We start from the raw sequence: 26,184 nt of genomic DNA, 5'->3' as shown, positions 1-26,184 counted from the left end.
AAAAAAAAAAAAAAAAAAAAAAAAAAAAAAAGTGTTCTTATCTCATCCTCTGCATTGTCTGTTGTAAATACTGCCTTGTGAGTTAATGACACAGGAAAACCTATTGGTTGATGGGTTTACATGTGTTTCTCTTAAGTTGTGCTTGAAAGGATATCTCTGACCGATAAAATCTCCCTGAAAGTTTATCTGATGAGCTGTGGCTCTCAGCGACATACAATTGACAATTTCTTGCCAAGTAGCATTAAAGAACATTATGGGAAACCAAAAGAGACTCACCTAAATCAAATTTATATACAAGTATGAGCTCAACTTGGCTTGCACTGGAGCAAATCCAGTAACTTCAGTAGTTAATTCCCATGTAAGCTAGTTTAACCAAAGCCGTCAAAGCCAGTAGACAAATCCGCTATTCTGTCAGAGCAAGTGTAGGCCTCTTTATAGGTGTAAATTTCTCCTACCTTTCTTGGCTATCAGAAGACCCCACCTTTTCAAGGCATCTCCCCAGTTTCAGGGTGTGAGTTGGGCTGTGCAGTATTTGCTGCTCAAAATTAAATTCTCCAGCATCCATATCCATTAGCTACGCCGGTCTGAAAGACCAATGAGTAAGGGGGCCTGATTCTATCCCACAATCTTTACATTTTCTTACTGTTTGTATCTCTCATACCCATATTTTGTCTTCCGCTTTAACTGTGATTCTGTTCTGCAAGGAGATAAGCGTGAAGGAAGTTAAGCTGGTGCTGCATCTTTTACATCACAGCCTTAACATTTCTCAGAATTGGCAACAGTGTCTAATAGCAACAGACTTAAGATATTTATACAGACAAAATTAAGAATTTGGAAGAGTTTCATTAAATGATTAAAATCATTTAATTTGACAGGTGCAAGTAAAAGGCAAAATGCTTCATCTATCTAGCAGCAGAGGTACAGACATTATTTAACATGTCTAGTCTATTTCTATGCAAATCAATCAAATTAGGCAACATATCTTAGCACTTGGTTCTTGTGCTGGGATATCAGCATAAGAAGGATGAGTAATCCCTAATCACCCAAAGTAGAAATGAGTAAACTCTGTGCCTGCCCTTAACTACACTACTCACTCGAGATTTTTGCAATCTCTGTTTTAAGCAATAAGTTACCAACAGAAGTTACGTACAAAAAGTCAGTTACTCAAGATCCTCTCTCCAGGGTCCCTGCATTGTTTGTCTCATTTTCCCATCTGTGCTACTGACATCCAGTAGATAGTAACCTAATTTGTCACTGGACAGGAGTGGGTTAAAAGCAGCCTCCACACCGAGAGGCTAGAATAGATTCTTCTCCATATTTATGCACAATTGTTCCCAAGATTCCCTATTTCCTATCCACCAGGAGATAAAACCAGCAGAGTACTTAACTGTTGCATGGCTTTCAGGCCTGCAGCTGTGTCTGTGCTGTGTGGAGCTGCTTGAGCGAAGGGAAAGGGCCTGAGGCCTGCTCCCTCCCACACGGGTACATGGAGGCCTACCGCAACCAAGAGCCTAGTATCAGTCCTGGAGCTGAGCCTGAGCCATGAAAGCCAAACCAAGATTTGGATTCAGACTTCTTCAGAATTAAAAGGGATCAGAACCTGGCTCTACCTATTGGTGAGGAAGGCCAAGATCAGAAATCCCAGTTTCAACTTCTCCCAACACGTGGCAATGTGATGCGTTCCCTATATGCTTAATACTAATTAGAATAAAAATAATTTTCTTTACTTCCTGCCTTATAGTTTGTCCCTGAATTCTTGGACTTCATCTATAATTACCTTAAGTAACTTCAATACTAGAAATAAACCAAGCTAATTAGATATATATATTCATCCATTCCTATACTTTTCAGTTTCACTCAAAGAAGTCATTTAAAACAAAGAGATTTAACCACATATTTTAATCCTGTCACATTTCTACACTTTTATTGGTTTCCTTCTCATACAGTTGCCTTCAAACTGAAGCTGTTAAACAAAGGAGTCTGAACAGGAACTGTATCTGGTGTCTAACAGTCTTTACGCAAATGAAACCACAATGAAGTCACCAAAGACTCTGACATAAAAATCTGTTGCTATGGAAAGGTCTCAGGGTACAGAGATACCATTTGCTGAGCCACCAAATCTCTGAAGACAGGAAAAAACAAAATCATATTTAAAATATTTGAACTGGTCATTTAGAGAAAGAATTAAGTTGAAGATTAGAGTTGTCTTAGATAACAGCAATTCTCACCAAAATCAGTGGGAGTTGTATCAGGGTAGCAGGCTGTACCAACAATACTCAAAGCATAACCTAATCTTAGAGCGGTATTTCAAAGAAGTTTTAAGATTAAAGTCCATTATATGAATTGCTCTCCCATATTATATCCAGATGTATTTGTGTAAACCAGGAGTCCTTGCATAGCCACAAACAGATTGACAACCCCACCTTCCCCACCTCCTGAGAAAATAGTATCTTTTTGCTTACTGTTAGGGATTTTCTACTTCACTGTCACTCACCACCATAACATGAGAACATTTTCCCAAAAGGAGGTGGCAGTAGGCAGTATAGAATATGGAAGTTATTCACAACATACAGAAATTATAGATGCAAGGCAGTTTGCAGGAAGACACCGTATCTCATATATTATATCCACACATCAATATCCATATATTTCCAGAATGCCAACTCTTATGTTTCAAAACTTCAAGCTTATGCATCCAGAAGCTGTTCTGTTTTCCCAAATGTTGCTGTAATAAAAGATATCAGCCACTAAATCAAGATCTGATACTTAAAGGTACTGTCAAAGCTGAGCAGTCTGCTTTGAGCCCTTTATTTCGGGGTTTTTCCATAAGATCTTCTCTTATGTTTATTCTTTTGCAGCTCAGCACACCTGCCACACACCAGCATCATTCCTTCACAACCAGCCAGCAGCATCCAGAGGATGGCTTCCTCTGCACACATCAGCAGCTCCACTGCAGAGCACACTGCACTGCTCTGCAAAGGACATTTAGGGTTGAGGCTATTGAGAAAGTTCCTCAGTAAAAAAACGTCTGATGACTGAGGTGTTCAAAATGGCAAAAAATATGTTCAGTTCCTGTGAGTAACGCGGGGAACTAGGCTAGAATCTTTCAGATTAGTTAGACTGAGGAATACAAGAAAGTGTGTGTCACTCGAGAGCTGTTGCAGTTTCTCTCCCTCAAAGCTACTCTAAGTTTTCTTTAACTGAGCACTTTTAAAAATTGATGTAACAGGCTTTTTTGTTGTTGTTGTGTGGCAGATGATGTGTCTGAAGCTACTGGGTTTGGTTTTCTAATTTATAAATGGACTTTAGTTTGTCAGGATCCCAAGGACAATGCAAAAAATGATGCTGAAACTTTCCTCCATGCTTTTTACTATTACAAGATAATGTTTAGGGTGACAGAAGAGTTAATTCCTTTTTAATACAAACCCTTTGTTGAGACTGACAGCAAGAAGCATGACAAAACTTCACGCTTACATTTTGGTGATGCTATCTGCCATAATTCTGAGACTCTCCCTTCTTTATCTGCTCTAACCCATCCAGTCCAAGGTGTTTCATGTGAAGCATGTTCAAAATACTACCACCTTACAAACAGGGGCTGAATTCAAAATGAGATGCAGCTGAAAAAAAAAAAAGATATATTATCAACCCAATATAGCACCCAGTCCTCCTGAAAAGACAGCTCTGTGATTCCAGAACCCTTGTCTTATGAAGGCTTAATTAGTATGATTAAATAAACACATAAATAACACACACGTCCCATGAAAAAGCAATGAAATGGACATCTCAGAACTATTTACACATTTATCTTCATGGTCCAATACACCTTAAAATTGGATAGAAAAATGGTATCCATTATACCAGCACAGCATACACCCAATCAAAGTCAAATAGATCCCATGAAACTTTTTGCTTTAAACAGTAAAAATGATACTTTGAAGAACAGAAATCAGTAACTGAGCAAGATATAGAAGAGAACAGTCACAGTTGCATCACATTGGGTTTTAGATGTAAATTAAAGTGCTTTTCTATGTAAATAAGCAATGTTTTTAAGGGATGCAGCAGAGCACAACAAGCTCTTCCTGTTTAAATAACGGTGTTAAATACAGACAGATACCACATTTGCCTGGACCCTTGCAATCTTTGCAAATATTCAAACAAGCCTGAAAAATCAACACATTTCCAATGAAAATCCAGGAAAAAACGGTTAGTCATCCCTTTGGGAAGCCAGGAAATAACAACGACCTAGCCAAAGGGAGCAGGACGAGCTGGGAAAGAAGCCTTGAGGCTCCCGAAGAACTGAGCAGCAGAGGGAGGCTGCAAACTCAAAGCACTGAGCTTGACAGCGAAGAGATGCCCGCTGGCGCCTTGCCCTGCGGGAGCACGCCCGCTTCACAATCCCTCCATGCCCGAATGATTGTGGGGGGCGTCCGGCCCGGCACCGCGGGCCCCCCACAAGCCCCCTGCAGCCCCCCCGGAGTCCCCCGCACTCACCCGGCCGCCCGCGGCTCGCAGGAGGGCGGCGAGCAGCAGCCAGCGCGGCCCCATCGCGCCGACGGAGGCCGGCGGCGGGGCGGAGCTGGAGGCTCCCGGGGCCGCGCTCTGTGCCTGCGGGAGGCAGCGCCGGGCACCCGCCCCCGGGCAGCGTGGGTCTGCCCCGGGCTGAGCATCGCAGGGGGTATGCAGGGGGTAGAGAGCAGCGGTCCCCGCCCTCAGACCGGGCAGCCGTATCCTAGGGGAGGTCCTCAGCACGCGCTGTGGGCTTATTTATGCTCTTATTTAGGCTTATTTATTTATTAACCCCCAAAATACGAACTTACGTTTCGCAGCATTCATTCATACTCCACCGCACCGCGTTCGCTAATGGCTTTTGCACGCTGCCAGGATGGTATTAGGAGGACTTAAATTCAGACCTGCTCTGCTCCTGAGAAAAAACTGCACTCGACTAATAGCTTCTTAACTTTCAAGCTGCTCTCCTGCAAAAATATTTTTTTCTGCAACTGATCTGTGTACTGAAAGCATCAACAGCAAGGAAACATTTAGATATCAGACACAAAAAGCATGGCTACAGGATAACATCCATGGCATTTTTAATTCAAAGATCATCAGTGTTGCTTAAGTAATCAAGTATAATACATTTAACAGGCTGCAACGCACGTGATATGTGCAAAGCATTTAACACTTTCAGCACAACATCCTTGTCTCTAAATTGGAGAGACATGGATTTGATGGAAGGACAACTCCAGGGGTGAGGAATCGGCTGGATGGTCGCACTCTAAGAGTTGCAGTCAGTGTCTCGATGTCCGAGTGGAGATCAGTGACAAGTGGCGGCGCTCCTCGGGGGTCAGTATCATGACCAGCGCTGTTTAACATCTTTGTTGGTGATATGAAGACTGGAATTGAGTGCATGGATTTGGGGCTGTTGGCTGATGAGAAGTTGGCAACATGCACTCGCAGCCCAGAGAGCCAACCGTCTCCTGGGCTGCACAAAAAGCAGCGTGGACAGCAGAGGGAGGGAAGGAGGGATTGTCCCCCTCTGCTCTGCCCTTGTGAGACCCCACCTGGAGCCCTGCATTCAGCTCTGGGGCCCCCAGTACAAGGAGGGCATGGACCTGTTGAAGCGAGCCAAGAGGAGGCCATGAGGATGATCAGAGGCTGGAGCAACTCTGCTGTGGAGACAGATGGAGAGAGCTGGGGCTGTTCGGCCTGGAGCAGAGAAGGCTCCGGGGAGACCTTACAGCGGCCTTATGGTGCCTAAAGGGGGCTGCAGGAGAGCTGAAGAAGGATTTTTTACAAGGATATGTAGCAATGGGACAAGGGGTAATGGCTTTAAACTGAAAGAGGGTAGGTTTAGATTAGATACAAACAAGAAAACCTTCACTGTGAGGGTGGTGAGGTACTGGCAGAGGCTGCCTGTGAAGTTGTGGATGCCCCAGCCCTGGAAGTGTTCAAGGCCAGGCTGGATGAGGCCCTGGGCAACCTGATCTAGTGGAAGATGTCCCTGTCCATGGCAGGAGAGTTGGAATTAGATGGTCTTGAAGGTCCTTCTAACCAAACCATTCTACAATTCAGGAAAATATAATCTAAACCAGGCCTGCATGGTGCTGAATTAGTAGCCATCAGCTATGGCTCAGAAAAGGGATCTTGGAGTCATCCTTGATGGTTCTCTGAAATCATCTGTGCAAGGACAGCCTCCCCCCCCAAAAAAAAACATATATTATATACATATATATATATATATATGCTGGGCATCATCTAGAAAGATGCTGAGAACAAAATAAAAATGATAATTTTGCCACCATTTAGAACCTTGGCATACCCTCTTCTTAAGTACAGCATGTGGTTCTGGTATCCAGATCTCCGGAAGAACACAGTGAAGTTAGAGGAGATAAGGAAGAGGTCAGCTAACATCACCAAGGCAATGGATCAGATGACTTACACAAGAAATATAAAAAGATAGGAACTCAGCTTGGATGCTGGGGAAATGACAATAAAGTATTATAACGGCAACTCAGTATTGCACTAAATTCTGTAATACAAGAACTAGTAGTACTCACTGAATAGAGGTCATCTCAAAAACAGTAACAGTACTTTATACGGTGAATTGAAACTATCTGTAATCTGTTTTCACAGAGTGATTGTAGAGAAAGATTATACTAGGAAATTCAGAAGAGGTAAGAAAAATTAATGGCAACAAGAGGAATTCTAAAGGCTGGGACAAACTCTTTAACATCCTTAATCCAATTACAGCTGATGTTGCAGAAGTATGAGGAATGAAAGCAGATATTAACTGGGCTTATGTTCTCTACCTAAATAGCATCTCTTACTGCAACTGTCACAGATAAAACAGTGGATAACTTGTCGTGGGAGTCTTGCTCAAGAAGGTGTTTTTTATGCCTTTACGTTCCTTTTGTTTCTTCTAAGACAAAAGACACTGAAGTTGCACAGCTGTTATTACAGTACTCTGTCCAGGGTAAAACTACAAAGCAAGTAATTGTTTTTGTGGTTCCTTTTTTACTATTACGGCACACTTTGTCATCTTGCTCATTTTCCACTGTCCTGTGCAAACACAGTCAGCACTATTACATTTACAGTTATCAAACAAGCAGCATGAACTTTGAGAAACTGCGTAACACAAGGCAGTTGACCACAAAACCAAACAGAATTGTTTTAAAGAACATATACAATTCAGCGTCACTCTGATGATTATGAACAGTTCTTCTAAAGCAAGCAGATACTGACAATGCGACAAGAAGTAGTTGCTAGCCTATTTTTCAGTCCTTCATTATTTGTAGAAAACCAGTTTTTCCTTTTTACAGATTTCACATTGGCCTAAACCCATAGTTCATTCAACATCCAAATGAGTTTGGCTTCCATCAGAAGAGTCCATTTTCTGTGCTCGCTAATGATTTGAAATAGTCAAGAAACATGAATCAGACTTGACAAAAACAAAGGATTGGCCTAAAGTCCTATTTGTTAGTGAAAACTGAAATTATCATCACTTTCATTCAAGAGCGGAGACCTTAAGAAAAATACTAGATGCTGCAAAATCTGTGTCAAAATTGGAAGTGTTGGTAGAAGAAGAACAGAAACAATATGTGAAACATGGCTGGGTGTCAAGATTAACTTGGAATTATGGCCAGAATTTTAATAGCTAATAGAAGTAATCAGACATAGGTTTTGATCCATTCCTTCACACACAGAAAGCAAGCTGTGAAACTTGAGTTAGCATCCAGAAGTCCTCTGAATTTTGTAGCTTTGATTCAAATTTGTTTCCAGCATGATACTGGGAGAACAAGGGAAAGAGAAAATATTTGATGTGATCTACAAAGGCCAGCGGTTTGGATAATCCTCTCATTAGTTAGATGAAATAGGTTATAGTGCTCCTTGTTTGAATGTTTTTTGGTGTTTTACATGAGTTTTCAGATTATTTAAGACACTGTGTGTTTACCTCCCTTGTTTTAGACTTGGGCTTAGTGTCACACTGGGTGTTTTTGTAGCTGCACGCCTTCTTGGTGGGCTATCACTTCTCAGTGGCAGTGGTGGGGTGATGGAATTCCTTTCCCTCCTCTTCCACAGGAACCATGACATCATTCCCTGGAAAAGACTCTGTCTCCTGCTCTGGATAGTGCATCGCCAATTCCTCTTCCATGTTTTCCTGGATATCAACATCACTTTCACATCCTCTAGCAGCACAGTTCTTGTTACCAGGCACTTCTGAAATGGACCCCACAATAACAGTATCGGCCTTCATGATGTATATTTTTTCTGAGGAAGGAAAAAAATAGTGCTGAGCATAGGTAACAATATGGCTGTCCCTAGAGATGGTTCCTTTTCATGCAAAATTTCAACTTGTTACTCAACTTTTATTTGCTTCTTTTTTAAAATCAGAGGTATGCAAATCAAGTCTGTCACTGCGAAAACACAGAATTCACTAACGGACTAAAGCTTATGTAACTCACACATTTTGCCTATTTCATTGTCTATTTATAATAAAAGCATTGAACATACTAAATGATAATGATGGCCTGCTCATTTTAAGCTACACTGTGGTTTTGGATCACTGCCATGGGGACTCTGGCCATTTTAGATCAAGTAGATCTAGCCCTCCTGTAATGAAGCTGCTGGACTACAGGAGAAAGATCAGAAAAGGCAGTAAGATATTCACTAGAATCTTGCAGAAGAAGTAATTAACTGGGATCTGGGGAAGACAGCTACGGACAGTTCAACGTTTATGTTCCTGATGTTTTGAAAAGCAAAAATACCTGTATTAAAAGCAGTCCTTGGGCAAAGTTCAGCACTGTATAGAAATGTAGAGAATGCTAAGGAGTTCTGGTTTTCATTTCTTTGACTACCTTGCCTCCCCAGACAGCCTTCTCTCTCCCAATACAGGGAATCTCATCCAATACAGGGAATTTGCATTTAGCAAAAGCCTGTTTTTTGAACCACTTAGAATAACAAAACTCTTTGCTGATCTGCAGCACTAAAAACAGAAGATACATTTTCTGCTTTTCCTTTTCCTTGTTCTTTCTTTGCTTTGTCTTCTCTTGCCCTGTAGAAAAGCATGACTGGATCCCAGCAATCCTAAGAAAATACTTCTGGATCAGCTTAGCCATCATAACTCCTTGGATTTGACTCACAGCAATAAATAAATACATACAAACATACATACATACCCCCCCCCACATAAAATAACCCAACCCACATATGGTAAACAGAGTCAAGTGTCCAGGGCCAGCTTTGTTAAGCGCTTTAGATAATTTTCCAGCTAATAATTTCAGAATGATATTATGTGCCTGTGGCTTAAAAATGGAAAAAGAAATTTAAAAAAGCGCAAGACTTACCAATTCGATTATTTGTGTGGTCTCTCACTCGAGAATCGACATGGCAATCTGGGGCATTTCCATTGCTCTGTGTCACATCAGTCAGACTCAAATCAGGACTATATGCTTTTTCTGTGCTGGAAACCAAGTTGTTATTGGTTTCCAAAGGAAGGTTTCTGTCAATTAGCTCCTTCTCTTCTGGCCCTTGATCAGTAGTCAGCATGATCTTCTGCAAATACAAAGAGTAGACATAGGGTCAATGCAAAAGGAACACTGTGAAGATTGCAACAGGTATACTGAATCCTTCTGTAGCAGGCAGAATAACATAATAGCACCACTGTTTCAGAAAGTAAAAAAATTCAAAGTTATATTTATTTATTTAGTTAGTGAGATTTGCAATAAGGTACCTTACCTCCACTGAAATCTAGTTTCCTGAACCTGTGTGGATGCTTTGGTAAATTCCACTTGCCTCGTCTGCAATTTAGATACTAATGAACCTTTATAAATCTGCTTATTTGTCACTTTGACATTTTGTCGCAAGTCTTATACTGTACGTTCTGTTGCAGAGTGTGCTACCCTGCAATACAGTAGCAGCTGCATTCTGGGGACTGAGGCTCAGTGTCACCTTTCAGCAAAGAATATAAGAATATAACATCAGTAAGAAGTAAAGATTTTGGAGGTAAGAATACGAAGGGATTTGGTTCAGGAAAAACTTTAAGATATTTTCCAAATTTATATACTCCCTTCAGAAGCAAAACTGGCAGAAACACATTTAACACTACGTAAAACGGAGCCCAAGACATTAAAGTAATCCCTAGTATGTCTCATCTCTGCACCTAGATGATCACAGGTTACAGAGAAAATTACAAATAAAAAGGCCGGCACTTTTTAACAGAATTTAAAAAATAATTTTAAAAATATTGTTAACTATATATTTAACTTGTTAACTATATATTTAACTTGTTAACTATATATTTAAAAAATATTGTTAACTATTTACATTGGAAAATAAAGTGATCTGTTTCGGAATACCATTCACCAGATCAGAACCTGCAATGGAAAGAAGAAAAATTGTCAGAAGAGAATTCACAGCAATCACAAGAATATTAATATTTTCTCTGAAATATCACCCACCCACGTCCTAAACTAGTCTACAGCCTAACTCACCTGTATCTTTCTTTCTTTACCACAGAGGACACACTTCAATGGTAGGGGTGAGGTGAACCCGTGACACATTGCTGCCAACCATGTGAGGTCCTATCACTTTCCACACACCAAAACTGGTGTTCACCTAATCACATGATGAACTGATTAAGCTTCCTAAAGAAGCAGAAGACTGTCTTATTAAAATAAATAAATTAAAAAATAAAAAAGTGAATAGCTTTCTGCTGGATTAACAAGTTGCATCAGGTCATTGTGTGGTCAGATTAATATAGAGGGTGGGATTTTAGGCAAGGATGGAGGAAGGGAACACTGGGAAAAGAATGGAGGTGGGAAGAAGGGAGTGTACAGCATCCTTTTACAATACCATGAAGCTAGCTAGACAGGCTCAGGCCTAGTAACTAATTTAGCTCTGACATGCAGCCACCTTTGTTCTCAACATCAGCTCTATAATGCTGCAAAGTAACAGTTCCTAATGTGTAAAGCAAGTGAGAAAGCAAAAATTCCACTCTGAGAAAGTTGAGCTCATGTGAGAGGTGTTAAATCATATTCCTGAATAAATGAGTGGAAAATGCTCTGATGTATAGTGAACAGAAATATCTACCACAATAGATGAGAATAGAGCAGTCAGTGGAAGTGGAAATGCTACGAGGGGATTAGTTAATTAAGCAAAATGCCTGTAACGTAGAAGATATGTATAGATTGCTATGGCTAACATCCACTTTTTTGGGAACACATCTCCCAGATTTGAGTGTGCAGAAATGAACCTGACATTTTTCCAGCAAAGCCTCCCCACACTGCTGCATCACCCAGCCACTCAGCTGCAATGGGAAAAAATTGCCATCTAGTGGCTTGTCACATTCACAGCAGTACTTGCCTACACAGGACAGACCACAGGACTGGCCTTTTGCATGTCTCCAGGTACATACATTTGACTTAAATTGGTTCCATGTTTTAAAGTTTCATAAATTAAAACCCCACATTAAAACTAGCCATTTATTCATTAATCATATGTATTACATTCTCTAGTCAGTCACTCACTCACCATGAGATCTGATCCTCGATTTGTGTGAAGTGAGATGTGCTGATAAAATAAAACATTCATTTAACAAAACTCATCGTGGAGCACAGGGACTGTAACAGCTTTACCACACCCACAGGTCTACAAGCAACCTACAAATTGCACGTCCTGCTCTCTATTAAAGCGGGAATGTAGTTATGCAGGCACGCCCCACATGCAGCTATAGACAAAGCTACAGAGAGTCACAATCAGTAAACAGGTTCCAAGTCCAACCCTCTCCCAGGAAGCAGAAAATACTCGCAAAAGACTTCAGGCATCGTTTAATATTAGCGTCTGCGCTGAGAGAAAAAAATCACTGGTTACCATTTCCCCACCCAGCTTGTAGCATCTTCCTCCATAAATTCACAGCTGCCTCACAGTCTTTTTCTAAGGTTCTCCAACATAATGCACAGATTGCCTAGAACATTTGGCCTGTCTTCACCAGGGCTGGTAAATATAGTCTCCCCTACTGGCCTCCATAAAATTTTAGGATATTATAGTTCCCAGGTGGCGTGTCCTTGGAGGTTAAACAGCATGCTATGTGTTACAGCTTTAAAAACTCACGTTTGCCTTTGAGGATGAAGACTTGTTTCTTGCAAACCTTCCATTTCCAAAACAACAGCATGCCCACAAGTAGCAGCATCACAGAGAGAACCACTCCCCAAACAAGACCTAGTGTTCAGAAGGGGAAAGGGAGGACAGAGAGGTCAAGAAAAGGCAGAGTGCTGCCTTTTCTGTCAGCACTGCCTACTGTTGGTAGATCTGTGTATTTGATGGATATCATTTTATAAGTCATAAGGGTTTTGCAGGAAGCTCCCTAATAAAAATTGCTTTTACTAAAGATATATCCAAATAAAATAAGCTAGAAAGAGTAAATGCTTTATCTTTATTACCTCCTGTTGTTGTCTCCCCCTTGTCTGAGGTAGGAAGAGTGCCAGCCGGAGCATTCTCCTTGGGAGTAGAACTGGGGTTTTCAGTTGTTGCAGCACTTAAAAGAATACTAGAAATAGTGACCAAGTTTGCCTCAAGCCTCAGTAGGTCAGAGTTATTTGTTTCATTGCTGAATCTGGTGGAGAAAGTGCCTGGGGTGAGGTAGGTGGGCAATTGGTCCAGGCAAATCTGATCATGTGTGGAATTTCCTTTGCTTTGTGCTACTTTGTTTAACTTGGCACAGCTAGGGAAAGAAAGAGAGAACAGTGTATCAGTGCTGAAAGCAAATGCTCTGATATATGGTAAGGTTTTCTATATGGCAAACATCACTTTGGACCATTTTTGTACCATGTGCATTTATTGCTTTTAGTCATTAGTCATTTTAGTCATTAGTCATTTTTAGTCATTAACTTCCTTCTCACTTCTGTGGCACTGATTCTTAACCTGGATGCAAACCTGAAAATCACTTGTGCATTTAATCTAACCATATGCAGAGAGCTGAAAATGAGGCAAGGGAGAGTCCTTCCTTCCTTCAGTAAAGAGCTGTGCAACAAGCATAACGAGGGGCCTTCAAAACTCTGCACAAAGGCTCAAAGCTATCCCATTGCCTCTAAAATGAATTTCTATACTTTGCACCAGAAGAAGTGACAAGAGTCCCTTTGGGTCTTCTATTAGCTTCTGCTTATCAGTTAAACACTTTAAAAAACTATGGACTTACTCAGTATGGGGCTTGCAAATGTCAGTGCTGGAGTTTTGGTCAGAGAAGGTCCCAGGGGGGCATTCTTCACAAGAAACATCAGTTGTTGAGGTGCCTGAATAAAAACGACGACTGATGACTGACTAACAAAAATGCCATAGGTCCAGGACTATGGCCAAGATCGGAAAAGACAAACTAGATCGGGAGGAATTCCTACCTCTGACTTTGACTCCAAAACCAGGCTTGCAAGCAGTGTGCTGCTGGCATCGCATGCAGGTGTACTTAACAGCGGTTTGACAGAACAGACCTGGTCGGCACTCACACACGCGGCTAGAATTGAAGGAGCAGGGCACTTTCTCCACAAGGTCAGATTCTGCAGGAAAGAAACAGATGGAGTAACAAAGGATCACCCTACAAGGAAAAGGCAAAGCAGGGGGCAAAGCTGAGCAACACCAGGTCAAAGGCTTGGGAAGCAGAACGGGCTGCTGGCACTCTTTGCGATGGCAATTTAAGTCATGAACAATTGGATTAAGTTGTAGACAATAGTTTGTAATAGAAGACAGAAAGCAGAAATCAGACTTGGATGGCATTAGATGCAAGAATTTTCAGGCAGTTCCAGGCCAAACAAGAAATGGTATTCATTATGTGCAAGGTAGCATTCCGCTCTCTAGAACAGTAGCCAAGGACAGATAACTTTGCTGCTGGAAATTCTAAATTAATAAAATACTAATCAAGAGAATATTTAGAGTGGCTCTAATGGTAAAGTATGTGTGATAAAAAGTAAACCAACTACCTTTTGCACATGACACACAAGCATCACAATGTGGCTTTTGGGATTCTTCGTTCAGATATTGCTCAGGTCCACATCTCATGCAGTCTTCATCTGGGTCCATGGGACATGCTTTCCTTTTAGCATACCCTGGAGAAAGAAAAACAAAATGTGGAGGATACCTGTTTAGAAGCCTCCCCAGTTTTCATGCCCATTCCACTGGGGTGGGGGGGTGTGAGTGAACAGCTGTGTGGTGCTTAGCTGCCTGTCGGATTAAACCACAATGGTAAGGAAAAGTGACAGCTGCAGAAGCAAAAGGAAAAGCTAAAACAGCAACATAAAGATAGGCTGAGTTGAATGTTTCATGGGGAGTAAACAGGAGGGAAATGTATCCCACTTTCAGCACCAGGCTGGATCACCCAGCTGTAAAGGGTTAATTAACCACAGTGATGGAAGACCTTGCAGGAAAATAACTCACCTACTGTTTGCTTTGGCAAGCATGGTGTAGGAGTATAAGTAAAACCAGCTATGCTATATTTGGCCCTACAAATACCACCAGACAAGCTTCAAACACATCGCTCATACCTCCTCAAAACTACTTGTCTGAGATTATCCTTTTGAAAGCTGGGACTGATTGCTGGAGTGTTCTGAATCTCACCACTCAAGCTGCAGGCAAGTGTACCTCCTCCACGTGTGTGTTATTTCCTTCCTCCTCCCACAATGTCCCACAAGCTTGAACTACAGTTATTTGAGACTTCCTGTACACACGAAAGAGGAAATTTCCCCATCTCTTGGGGGATGTGTGCCCCAGGTAGATTAGCTTTGAAGCTTGCCCAGTCATATCTTCTGGCACTGTCCTTCACTACGTTAATAGCTCAACAACCAGATCAAAGCCTAAGCAGAAGGAATACCAGCTGCAATCGTATATACAGAAAAATGTACCGAGAGTAAGTAGATGAAACAAGAGTTTTCCTTTTTTTGAGTATGTGTGTTCATTTACTCCTGAGGATTTGCTGTTAACTGTGAGTAGGAAATCATCTTCAGTGTTGAATGCAATACTATCTGGTGGAGCTGGATATCTGATTTAGGGTCTAAAAGCAAAAACAACAACAACAGCCCCAAAAACAACAGTAACAAGAAAAGATAAAAAGGTAAAATATTAACAAAATAAACAGAAGTAAGTGGAACATCATTATTTCATGTGAAAGTCTCTATTCCTCCCCTTGAGAGGGGGCTTTTTTCTGTTCTGTGATGACAGGAAGATAATGATCTTCTGGTGTCCCAGGTATGAAGTCTCATTTTACCTGAAGAAGAATTAAGCACCTGAGAAGAAATGTGGCAGTTGTAGAAATCGATTAGAATGATCTTATGAGGTTTGGTTTAAAGTTTATATTGAAATTGAGCTTGAAATGAACTTTGAAACAGATGATGTGGCTTACACTTGAGCTGGTGGGCTCAGATCGAAAGCTCTACATCTGTAGATTGGAACGCCAAGGAAAGTAAAGCCAGACTGCATCAAGACTAATACGCTCACTTTGATTAAATGGAATTTTAGAAAAGCTACTCTTTGCAACGAGAAGTTGAGTTAGTAGCAGATATGCATGGGTTATTGTCTAAAGGAGTAGCAGAAGATTAAAATGAAAAAAGATTTTTATGAGTTTTTGTTGTAAAGGATACCCTGGAGTATGGCAAGAGATGTCCAAGACAGATACTAGGATGTGGCAAAAAAATGAGTTTCAAGAATAAGCAGAGGTGAAATGCTTGTGAATTACAGCTCATTACAGCTAGATGCTGATCGATCTTTGGTTTTCGGAAGACCATACTATGTGAGAGATTTTGCAAAGTATGGTTGTGAAGGAGAAAAGAGCTTCTTTGCTTGGAACTGGCTCAGAGTCCTTCCTTGCCCTTTTTCCTCTTTTACAGGACCAGTTTCTCCATCCCTTGGTCTTGCTTTTGCATACATTTTCTGAATGATTCTAGTGATGTGCCCAGAAGCAGTACAAGGCGTCCCTGATATAACTGCATGCAAATGCTAGCAACCAAACACTAAACCTCTCTTTATTATTAGAGCACAAATAAATGTCAAAAATTTCCTTTCCAAAAAAAGAACAAGAGAAGAGAGAGAGAGAAAAAAAAAAGAGAAAACATTTCTGAAAGAAGAGACTGATGATGGTGAAGTACCATAAAATGTCCCACCCACTGAGTTTCAGACATTTCCAGAACCCTTGTCTCACTAAGTTGTTTCCTGCTTCTGAGCTCATGTGCCTCCAACTCACAGCTAGCTTCTGGCAAACCTCACTCTGTCCCCTGACGAGTGAATGTTCCATACCTCATGTCAGATGCTTTCTAAACTGGTTTGAATATGAGGATAATGACAGATTTTCTGCACAATCATTTTATACTTTGCGTCTCTGATCAGAAATATCTTCAGCCTAACATCATTATGCTACTTCATACCCTGAGGCAAACTGAAATTAATTCTTAGACCTGCTACTTCTAGCTACTTCTGAGTGTCAAGTCAATCAATTAAAAAATAATAATCACAAGCTATCTTGTCTGCAATTTACAGGCTGTTTGAATGCGTACTGAACAGGAGCAGGGAAGTGGAGAAGAAATTCCCATCTGGATCCACACCAGATCATGGTTCACAAAACTGCACTTCAGGGTCAAAATGCAATTCTGCAGATACACACGGTTCATACTACACCTATGAGAAAGGCTCCACGTTAATCTGACTGAATCATAAACATACTGACCTGAGGGGCACTGGTAACAGCACCTTTGTAAAGTTTCATCATAGAACCAATTCTTGAGTGTATCACAGGAACGAGATGAGGTGAGCGATGGCTAGAAATTTAAACAGACAAAAGACACAATTAGAAAACAATTAGGGCAGATGCCGGTACTGGTCTCGAATTTTGATGATTACAAATGGTAGGGAAAAGTCTACAGACTTTTGACAGTTCAAGTATCCTCCAAAACATCTAAATAACTGCTGTCCATAAAGTTAAGCATAGATTGTAATGTTCAGTGTATTTAGCAATACTTCAGTATGCATCTTCACTTAGCAGGCTCGTCTCTGAAAGTGATTCAAACATAGGGAATGAATACTGTGGCCCGACCTTTTCCTCAAACATTTCAGAACTGAGAAATTAATTCCTTGTTTCATGCAACAAAATGTGTAGTGGTGTTGCTCTGCCAAAATGGTTTTTAGCCAATGCTCTAGACACTCTTTGAAACTCAGGTACAAGATAGTAAAGATTACCAAGATATACTTGTGTAGCAGTCTACCTCTGTTTTAGAAACCTTCTTGCAGTTAACAAATGAAGGCTAAAAACCACTGTCCTTAAAATGATCCCATCTTGACTTAAGAACTTTTCAGAAAATAAAAATTAGCATCCCCGAATATCTGTAGATTTCCAGCTCTGCACAGAAATAAGAAGTGGTGCCATGGTGAACATCACCTAAGGCTAGCTAAATTGGCTGTAACCCACAAAGCTAATTCTTTAAATTTACAGTTGTTTGTATATTGGTTCTACACATCCTGTCACGTTTGCTAACCCTACACATCTGTACTTCTAGGAGTCTTTGAATCTGTGTTTTCATTGTTCTTCCTGGTTGTTTACCCTACTGTGCTTAGCTGCTTTCACACTATTTATCAATGCAGCAAACAAATCTTTCTGTTCAGTTCTTTATCCACTCATAACATCTAAGTTTAGCAACCTAAAGATATGTTTACTGTAAACAAATAAATTCTTTCACTTTTCACCTGGGGATCAATCCTACACTAAGAACAAGTGATTTTTGCCTTGGTAATAAAGCTGCAAATATTTATTCACACAGTGAAGCCCTTATTCAAATAATTAATCCCACTTCTTCTGTGAGTGAAGGTTTTCAGGAGCAACCTTCAATTTGATTACATAACTGATACTTGTTTAGATGAATATCTTTTTTAAAAAAGCCACAACAGTTCTAATATTAGCTTATAAAAAATCACTCTGCTATGAACTGTACCAAAAAGCAGATAATAAGGCTTCATTTACATACAGCAGGGTGACTGTGCACGGTGGGAAATTACAGCACTACAGGTTTTCTGATGAGAAAGTCTGATTTTTGAATTTGGCATCTCCCCTAATAATCCCCTACAAACGTTGTTATCTGATAATTTCATTTTCATTATTTGCTGCGAGGTGTAACTGGCAACTTTTTTTCTGTAAAAACTGAATCAGCAGATTCTCCAGAGATTTTCCCACAGGATACTGGTAGGACAGTTAACAAATATTTTAAGAAATGTACATGCCACCTTCTGAAGGTGAATTTCCCACCAGCCTCAAAAAGAATACCTAGTATCACCTACTGCTATTGTATGCTGTGCAGAATCTTAGTAACTGATCTCAAAACAGTCTCCTGTTTAACGTGCTGTTCTTTTCATGGCTGGACCATTAAAAAAATAATATTAAAAAATAAATAAATAATAATAATAAAGGTTAAATAACAGGTTGTATGAGAAAACAGGAACTTTCAGTCGAGGAGGAAATTAACAGAAGTACAAGAAATAGAAACACATTGAAACCATTACATTTCGTTGAGCTCTGGTAACAGAACTGAGAAATCCTGCCTCACATTTGTGCACTAACCACGAGGCCACAAAGCCTCCCTGCAAAGCGTTTTTTTTCTACCTTGCTGCACGGGGGAAATAGCAGAGGTCTGGTTGCTCAGCCTGACCCAAGTCAAGTTTACAAACGTTTACGCTGTATTTGTCTTTTCTGAAGAGGAAGCCTCAGACTATAGGAAAAGGAAGTGGAATCTCCTTCCATCTGTGTGTAGAAGCACCCCGGTTAGCCAGCCGTCTAAGATTGAATTAAATAACAGGAAATGACACAATGAGACCAGTCACACTTAGACACTGGGTTATTTAGGAGTCATTTCAGGGGTATGAAGTGGACTGACCAGGTTTATAAAGAAAATGTAAGAAACGAGCATCCTTGCTATATGCAAATTATCCTGGATTAGGTTCTCTTTAAGATCTGTAAAACACCACCACAAAAACCCGATCTCCTCTTCCTGGTTCTCCTAGAAAACCAACTCTGGCTTCAAACGCTGCTGAACTTTAAATCAGAAACGGGGACACAATTCTTGAATGAAATAAACATATAAACCTACAGCATATAAACTTCTAGGTTATTTAATTGCCTCTTTTGGGGGTTAAAGGAATAATCTCTGCCTACAAGTGTGACTCAAGAGCTGCTTTTTAAAAAGTAATCTTCTCTAAAATACTGAAATGCTGAGCTGGCAACAAGATGCCGCTCTTAGTGGTGCAAATCCTGATCATGAATTTTCCCCTGATGCTAGTGCTGTGATAAATTACTGCCTGAATTACACCTAACTACTGCACAATTATGTAAATATACATATGAAAGTCCTCAACACTTTTTTTCTTTCCACAAGAGGGCAGCTATATACTACAGCCTACTAGATACTCTGTAACATACTACATAACCCCTGTAGCTTCACAAGAAATGCTGCTGTGAAGCATCCAGTTACAAGCACAGCTCTCCAGCCACCTGTACGAGCCAACCCCAAGGTGTTCTGCTGTAAAAGGTCATTTCAACAAATCATAACATGCACAATTCTATCTCTGAGAAACCATCTTCTGAGCCCACCACTTCTAATTCATAGTTACCTGCAAAATGTCTTTTGTAAGCTCAATTTCAAGTTTTTGTGCATCATATAGAATTAAAAAATCTTGCCTGAAGACCACCCTCCACCTCAAACTCCCATGAGTTTGTGAGGGAATGAAACAGCTCAGTGTAAAGGACATGCCTTGAAGGAAAGGCAGAGGTGAAGGGCCAAGGTCTCTAAAGGTGTCAGTCCTCCATAAAATGACGGTGCCATCTAATTTTCTACAGGGATCTGACTGATTAGGCTGCTTTGGGGAATAAGGAAAAAAATGTCAGCCATAAAAAGATAATGTAATTGTTTTATTTTTCTGTGTGTAATGAATGTCAGAGTAATGAGTGAACTAAAATGAAAGATAGCAAGGTAGACATGTTGTGTAGAAAGGGAACAAAAATATGCATTATTAGTGGGTAGCAAAAGGCCTGAACTGAGGTAATTTACCCACTCAATGACTGAATATGAAAATTACCTCAGTTTCACCACCTGTAACTACTCTTCCCACATGTAAAATACCACGTCTTAAATCTCTTCTATGAGTAGGGTGCAAGTTTGCAGTAGGAAGTCAGCTTGTTTGACTTCTGAGATTTTGATGAGCTCAGTAGCTCAAATTAGGAAGAGATTGCTGGAAACAATTCAACAAGAAGCACAGGGGATTCTGGATTGCAGCTTTACCAGCCTCTCTCCCTTCATGATTCAGTACTTCTGCAAAGCTGCATGTTCATGATTTGACCAGCATCTTAAATCCTTAGATCACTCTGCAGGAAGATTCAAAGTGATAGGACTGATGTGGTGGCTTTTTTGTTGGTGGTGTGTTGTTGTTTTTGTTTGTTTGGTTCTTGGGGGCAGGAGGGGTGTTTCGCTCCTCAGCTACTGGCTGCTACTTCTTAACGGCAGGAATCTAGACTTCAACCACCAAATCTGTCCAAATTTGTAAGGACTGCAAAATACTTACTGCATTTTTGTTTCACTGTTCGAGGACAGAATGCATACTTCCAGTCACCATTAGCACTGAAAACACTTCTTAGCCTGCTAGCAGTTCAATCGCTAAGGTGAGGCCAACGCCTATTAGTCTACGTTAGTATGCTACAGCAGAATTTATACCTTGTGTTCTCTCAAGCTTTTCCTGTGGAACTTAAAACCATCTGTCCAGTCCAAAACGGGTAAGCAGTTTGCTCAGAAGTTGTCCTGTGACACTGCAGCTATAAAGGAATCTGGTGACGGCACATATTGGTTCTTTTTAGGTGAGGGAAATTCTGAGAAAAATTCCCACCAGTGGCAACAGCATTGATCTCTCCAGCACACATACAGAGGCTAGACATGTTTTGAGCTGCGTTACCAACAGCTGCAGCTGTGAGTCTGCTCTGCTGGGTTTCCAGAATTGTGACTGAGCTGATGGTAGTCAACAGTACAAGATTTTAAAGTAAATGTCCCTCTTACCATGCCTTACTCAGAACAGGCGTCACCTAAAAGAAGGGAAGGACACTGGGGAGAAAAGGGAAAAACTCATGTAAAAAGTGGTGCTTTATCATATGAGAGCTCAAGAATGTGACATGGGAAAGGAAAGAGCATATGCTCTCACTGCTCTCCTTGCCAACAAAATCTCAGCATTAAGACATTCCTGATATATTTCTGGTGCTATTTCTCCTGGCTCCAAAACACTTTTAGAAACAGTCGATTAGCCAGTGAGAAGAGATTCACTTAATCATTTTTGTTTCTTAATGCTTATTTTGTGGGAAGGATGTGGATGTGATAGTTCCCCCCTTTTCCCGGAATGCCTAGAAACACCAAAGAATGTGGTATAAATCATATTCATCAGCAACTAGGTTGTGGCTTTGCTTCATCAAGGAAACCTCCACTAAGTTTTACAGAACAAAGAGAAGCTACTGTCCTCATTTCTGCAAGAGCAGAATTCTGCAATATCGGATTTCCCAAGACAGACAGAAACAGGACTCAGCATATTTAATGAGTGAAATTCAAAATCCTGGCACAATTTCACTTTTTATGGCAGCATCTGTGTCACCTGCTAGCGTTCTCTGAAAAACAGGGAAGCAAACAGTTCAACGAAGAAACACCAATTTTTATCTCAATGATATGTAGTGCCATCCAACAGTCAAAAAGCAATATATGCCATTTGAATCCTTCAAATCCTTACCTCCTGTCTGGCCCATAGCTGTAATCTGGGAGTAAAATCTACCAGTGAGGAGAAAAAAAAAAAAAAAAAAAAAAAACACACAACAAAAACAACAGCACATCTCTATCTCTACTTGCAAAGTTCTTTAGTATATGTATGTAAGATACTAAAACTTCAACATTCAAGAAAGATCACAGCAGTATTGGGGGCTGGGGGTGAGGAATCCAAACACTGATGTATAGTGTGTCTTTGCCCTTCCTGCTGCTTCTGAGGAAACTGTATGAATGGATCTGTGCTAAGAATGGACTAGCAACGTGGAAATATGTGTCTATTGCAATTATGCTAATCCTGCTAATCTCTTTGCCATCCCAGGATGCAATCCCACTTCCTCTCTTGCTTCTTACACACGTTTTCCTTCCCCTCTAACTCCTTGACCGTTTAAGGCAGGCCAACTGTGTTTTCAGAGGATGAATCAGTCCTAGGAGCTGATTTGATTGAAAACTGCTTTTAGAACTGGTGAAGTTGGATTTTCAGGGGGTTACTGCACTGGAACAATGCACCCTGTGGCTGCACATTCATTTCACGCAGGGCAGGAAACTTGGCGGCATTGTGTAGCCAGGAGCAGGGCCTCCCATTTGCGTGACTGTTGTTGCATACACCCACACCATGAAACCTCATGGACGTTATTTCTGGATCTACTATATCGGAATTCTTTTAATCTGGATTGGACTTGAGGACACAGTGTAGAGTCGCTGCGTCTTTATGCCAGTTGTAGAAGAACAGATAAATATTTGAACAAGGTAAGCTGTTACAGTAAACAACTGCCAGTGTAGCAGAAAACCTACCACAACGATGTTAACCCTTTTACATTTTTGGAACAAACTTGAACAAGCCATGAGTCTCTATCAAGTTAGTGCTTTGTGCCTGCTTTTGCTCCGAAACCAGGAGCTCTTCAATTCAGTTTAGCATCCGGTTAAATTGGAAGGAGATAGAGAATGAATTTCATGAATCCTTCTACGAATGCAGTCAAATAAAGATTTCTGATTTAGCATGACCTAGAATATGTTTTCCAAAAGAAAAGACTACAAGTCATAACAGTTTGGACTGCTCTACAATAGGATGGCCAGGGATCCCTTGGCCTTGTTCTTTCATTGACCCACCAGGCCAACCCCCTTCTCACCTTCCCCCCCTTTTTTTTTTTGTCTTTCTTTAAAATGCTGCCAATTAAGGCCTAATAATAATAATAATAATAATAATAATAAACTCACAAACATATTTTATGCAAAGCATTTGTTTTTTTCAGTGTTTGTTTTTGAGAATTTCCTTTAGAAAATACGCTTTTTGGGGGTCTTCTCACTATCCTTGAAACTACAAACATGTTTGCTATTTCAATTTAAATAATGGCCATTGCAAAGATGGTGCTGAATTCAGTGGGCTACTCTACAATTCAGTCAGGATGAGGTTTGACTCATTTATTTATGGTCTTTTGAGCTCATAGAGAAAAAGTGATGGTGAGGCAGAGCAAGAAATCAGCTTGCTACAAATAAGCTGTAAGTCAGAAAGAAAGCATATTACGGTAAAAAAAAAAAAAAAAAAAAAAAGTTATCAGTATTGGCTGTTCTAGAACTGACTAATACTGTAGCAAAACAGTTGACTCCCTTTCAAGCTTCTAACCAAATTCTGATAGTATGAAAGAAAGAAGCTGATAATCTAAGACTTCAGGTAGTCAAGCTTCATGCTCAACAGAATAGATGTTAACAAGTGAGAGCTAACTGAAAATTAAAACAACCAAATCCCAAACTGCGGGTTGATCTGAGGTGGAATATGGTTTAAAATGTGATCAGTAAGCTGTGACTTGATTGCATTAAACAGTTTCACCTGTACTCCACTAGCAGCAAAAGCCAAGTTCACTGTGAGAGATGCAATAAAGACATAAAGACAGTGAGCTGCCAACTTCTTATCCCAGCAAGATCTAGATACCTATTCCAGATAACTGATGATTTTGCTGTGAGTTGGAAAGTTGACAGTGAGTATTAGAAAACCAGATTTTCTCTCTGCCCCTTTCATTTCATGAACAATACACCAAATTGATGTCAAATGCACAAATGCCATCTTCTTTCTAGCACTTTTCTCCTAAAGCAGTTAGTGTTCAGCAGGTCAGACAAGTTTATTTGAATGTCCTCCTAAGTCCTTGTCAGATGAGTAAGGACTGCAGGCTCTAATCCTATAGAAGAGAGGGACTGATGTACGTCAAGATGGAAATGGTGGCAGGGCATATAAACCAGAGCAAAGTAGAGCAAACTTGCCATGTGGGAGGGGAATTTACGGCTAAAGACACCAGGGCAAACTCCTACTCTTACCAAAATTGTCACAAGAAGCCTTTTCAAACGTCTATGAAAAGGATGCAGACTTGGTTTCTTTCAAAGATCTAACTGGAGTCAGGCTCTTGTCAAAAATCTCCTGTGATACAGCCCATGTGATGCGCTATATCATCCATTTCCAATATTCAGACAAGTGTCTTAATAAGCTAGCACAGGTTTATATTTCCAATGCACGGGAAACAGCCAATTTCGGGATCCAACCCAGCAGGCAATTAGCCACCTACTGACTTTACCTATGCAAAGAGCCTCTGTGACTGACCTTTTTTTCTCATGCGTGCATAAGTGTCAGCCACGGAAACCACCTGGACTGATGCCAGGCACCAAGGGTTCATTGCCATATGATCCACTGGGGAGGAAGCAGAGGAGGGGTAAGGAGGGTGGAATGGGGGAGCAGATGCACAAGAGATGATATGATCTGAGCAGGGACCTAGCTTGCACCTACAGCATGAGCTGAGTGTGACTAGTGGGCTATATCTATTTTATGTCGATTTGATAGCCCACTCATGGGGAAGTCAGTATCAGAGGGATGGGTGGGTGTAAAGAGGAAGGTATTTTGCTGTTTTGTTTGCCTCTGCACCTTTCACTTTGCCAGCTCTTACTCACATCAACAGAGCAAAAGCCCGCCAAGCCAAGTTCTGCAGGGAATGTGCCTGAGAGCACCTGGCCCTCTGGGCAAAAGTAAAAGTGATTCACCCAAAACAAATGAGAGCAATCCTCCATCCCTAGATGAAATATTTCCTCATTTCCTAGCTGTGACGTGCCTGGAGGTGCAGTAACACTAGCAATGCCATGAAAAAGATGCAAATCACAGCTCTGTCCCCTGCTCCTGCCTGCAAGGTTCCCATAGAAGACAAACTCTCCTGGCTGCTTTGGGACAGCTCTACTTTATGCCTTTATCACCCTGTGTTGCACAAAGCCTGTTTCTACAGGTGCCTACTACCCTGCATACAGCTAGTGGGCAGAATTGCCCTGCATCCCAGGGTTTCCCCAAATATCTCCCAGGTCCTCTTTAGTCCTGCAGGGCTGTAGGATCCTGATACCACCCTGCCTTACCTGTGGGGCTCCCTGGATATCCTGGAGAAGCAGCAGGAACCACAGTCCCGGTACAAGGCTGCAAGAAGCCATCTGCAGTGGCATTAGCTTTCCTGAGCTCCCAGCATCGCAGGTCAGACAGACATGTTGCTTCTCCTGAAGTCTGTGGTCTTCCCAGGATCCAGTCCAGCCTTGCTCAATGTCTGCTTTCTCAGTTCAGAGCCACTCCAGCTGTTCAAGACATGCAGGAGACAGACTTTGAGACTCAATCAAGCTGAGAAAACAATTTGGAAGGAAGGGGCTGCCCAAGAAAGTAAAGTAAAAATATTAAAGAAAAAAAAAAAAAAAAAAAAAAAACACAAAACAAAACCACGTCAATCACTAGTCCCAGAGCTGTCGGGTTTCTGTGAGTCAGTTGCATGCATCAAGGTTGTCATCTGAGGACGCGGCTGGCTGCGCAGAAACACGGACTCCTGAGTCATCTAGGCTGCCCTCAGCGAGCACTTCACCTCCCCAAAGCCAGGCATGAGTCCAAGCCCTGCCCTGTCCACACTCTCAGAACTGCAACCAAGACTCAAAAGAGTTCTCAGTAAGAAACACACTCAGTAGTTCAGTACAGTCATTTTGTTCCTGTTTGAATGAGCATGTGAAAACTCACAACCACCTGGGGTTACTCAGTGAAGGTTTAGGCTTTACATGTTGCAATTTAAACACCAACATACTGCAGAGCTACTTCTTGAGAATACATCTTTGTGCATCCAGTCCCACTTGAGATCAATTCCTGCTGCTGACAATCAGCCCTTGGACTGTTCCTTGTCATTTCGGCTCCTTGATTTGCTGTTCTGGAAAACGTTTTGTGGCTCTGATGCCTGAAAAGATTTGTTGGTTTAAAGTGTCATGCAGCTTTTCTTATCTGCCCTAAAAGTTTTGTCAAAAGTAAAAGTCAGCCACTTCAAAAAAGGGCAGCCTGCCTTGAAAACCTTTCTGAGCTGCCTGGGAAAACAATGAAAATTTGTATTCTCAC

At 41.0% G+C, this 26,184-nt stretch overlaps 2 protein-coding genes across 3 annotated transcripts in view; both read right to left on the bottom strand.

Moving 5' to 3' along the window:
• Positions 1–4,587, bottom strand: part of LOC118177037 (tumor necrosis factor receptor superfamily member 1B-like) — a 15,547-nt gene extending 10,960 nt beyond the window's left edge. The window contains exon 1 of the mRNA XM_035344392.1: positions 4,492–4,587. Within this exon, the coding sequence (XP_035200283.1) occupies positions 4,492–4,545 (54 nt within the window). The 5' untranslated portion in view covers positions 4,546–4,587. The remainder of the gene's footprint in view (positions 1–4,491) is intronic.
• Positions 4,588–6,009: 1,422 nt separating this feature from the next.
• Positions 6,010–25,500, bottom strand: TNFRSF8 (TNF receptor superfamily member 8). 2 transcript variants are annotated; one of them, XM_035344865.1, is made up of 11 exons: positions 25,182–25,500; positions 16,694–16,784; positions 13,962–14,087; positions 13,386–13,541; positions 13,190–13,283; positions 12,435–12,715; positions 12,106–12,216; positions 11,527–11,565; positions 10,321–10,370; positions 9,342–9,546; positions 6,010–8,265 (listed from the first exon to the last, which is right to left on the bottom strand). In XM_035344865.1, exons 1-11 carry the CDS (start codon positions 25,263–25,265, stop codon positions 8,021–8,023), a joined length of 1,482 nt encoding a protein of 493 aa, XP_035200756.1. In that variant the 5' UTR covers positions 25,266–25,500; the 3' UTR covers positions 6,010–8,020. The 2 variants fall into 2 exon arrangements, with proteins under 2 accessions (XP_035200756.1, XP_035200757.1); XM_035344866.1 differs by having other exon boundaries at positions 9,342–9,549; positions 12,106–12,213.
• Positions 25,501–26,184: the final 684 nt, after the last annotated feature.

Source organism: Oxyura jamaicensis, chromosome 21, assembly GCF_011077185.1.
Source record: "Oxyura jamaicensis isolate SHBP4307 breed ruddy duck chromosome 21, BPBGC_Ojam_1.0, whole genome shotgun sequence".
NCBI lineage: Eukaryota > Metazoa > Chordata > Aves > Anseriformes > Anatidae > Oxyura > Oxyura jamaicensis.
The sequence above is the reverse complement of the archived record's forward strand: the minus strand, read 5'-3'. Positions and strand labels throughout refer to the sequence as shown.

Coding starts and splice junctions, on each gene's coding strand:
- TNFRSF8 (XM_035344865.1), bottom strand. CDS start 25,265: ATGCCACTGCAGATGGCTTCTTGCAGCCTTGTACCGGGACTGTGGTTC. Junction 16,785..25,181: donor ATATCCAGGGAGCCCCACAG/GTAAGGCAGGGT, acceptor TTAAATTTCTAG/CCATCGCTCACCTCATCTCG. Junction 12,217..12,434: donor GGGGGAGACAACAACAGGAG/GTAATAAAGATA, acceptor CCTTCTGAACAC/TAGGTCTTGTTTGGGGAGTG.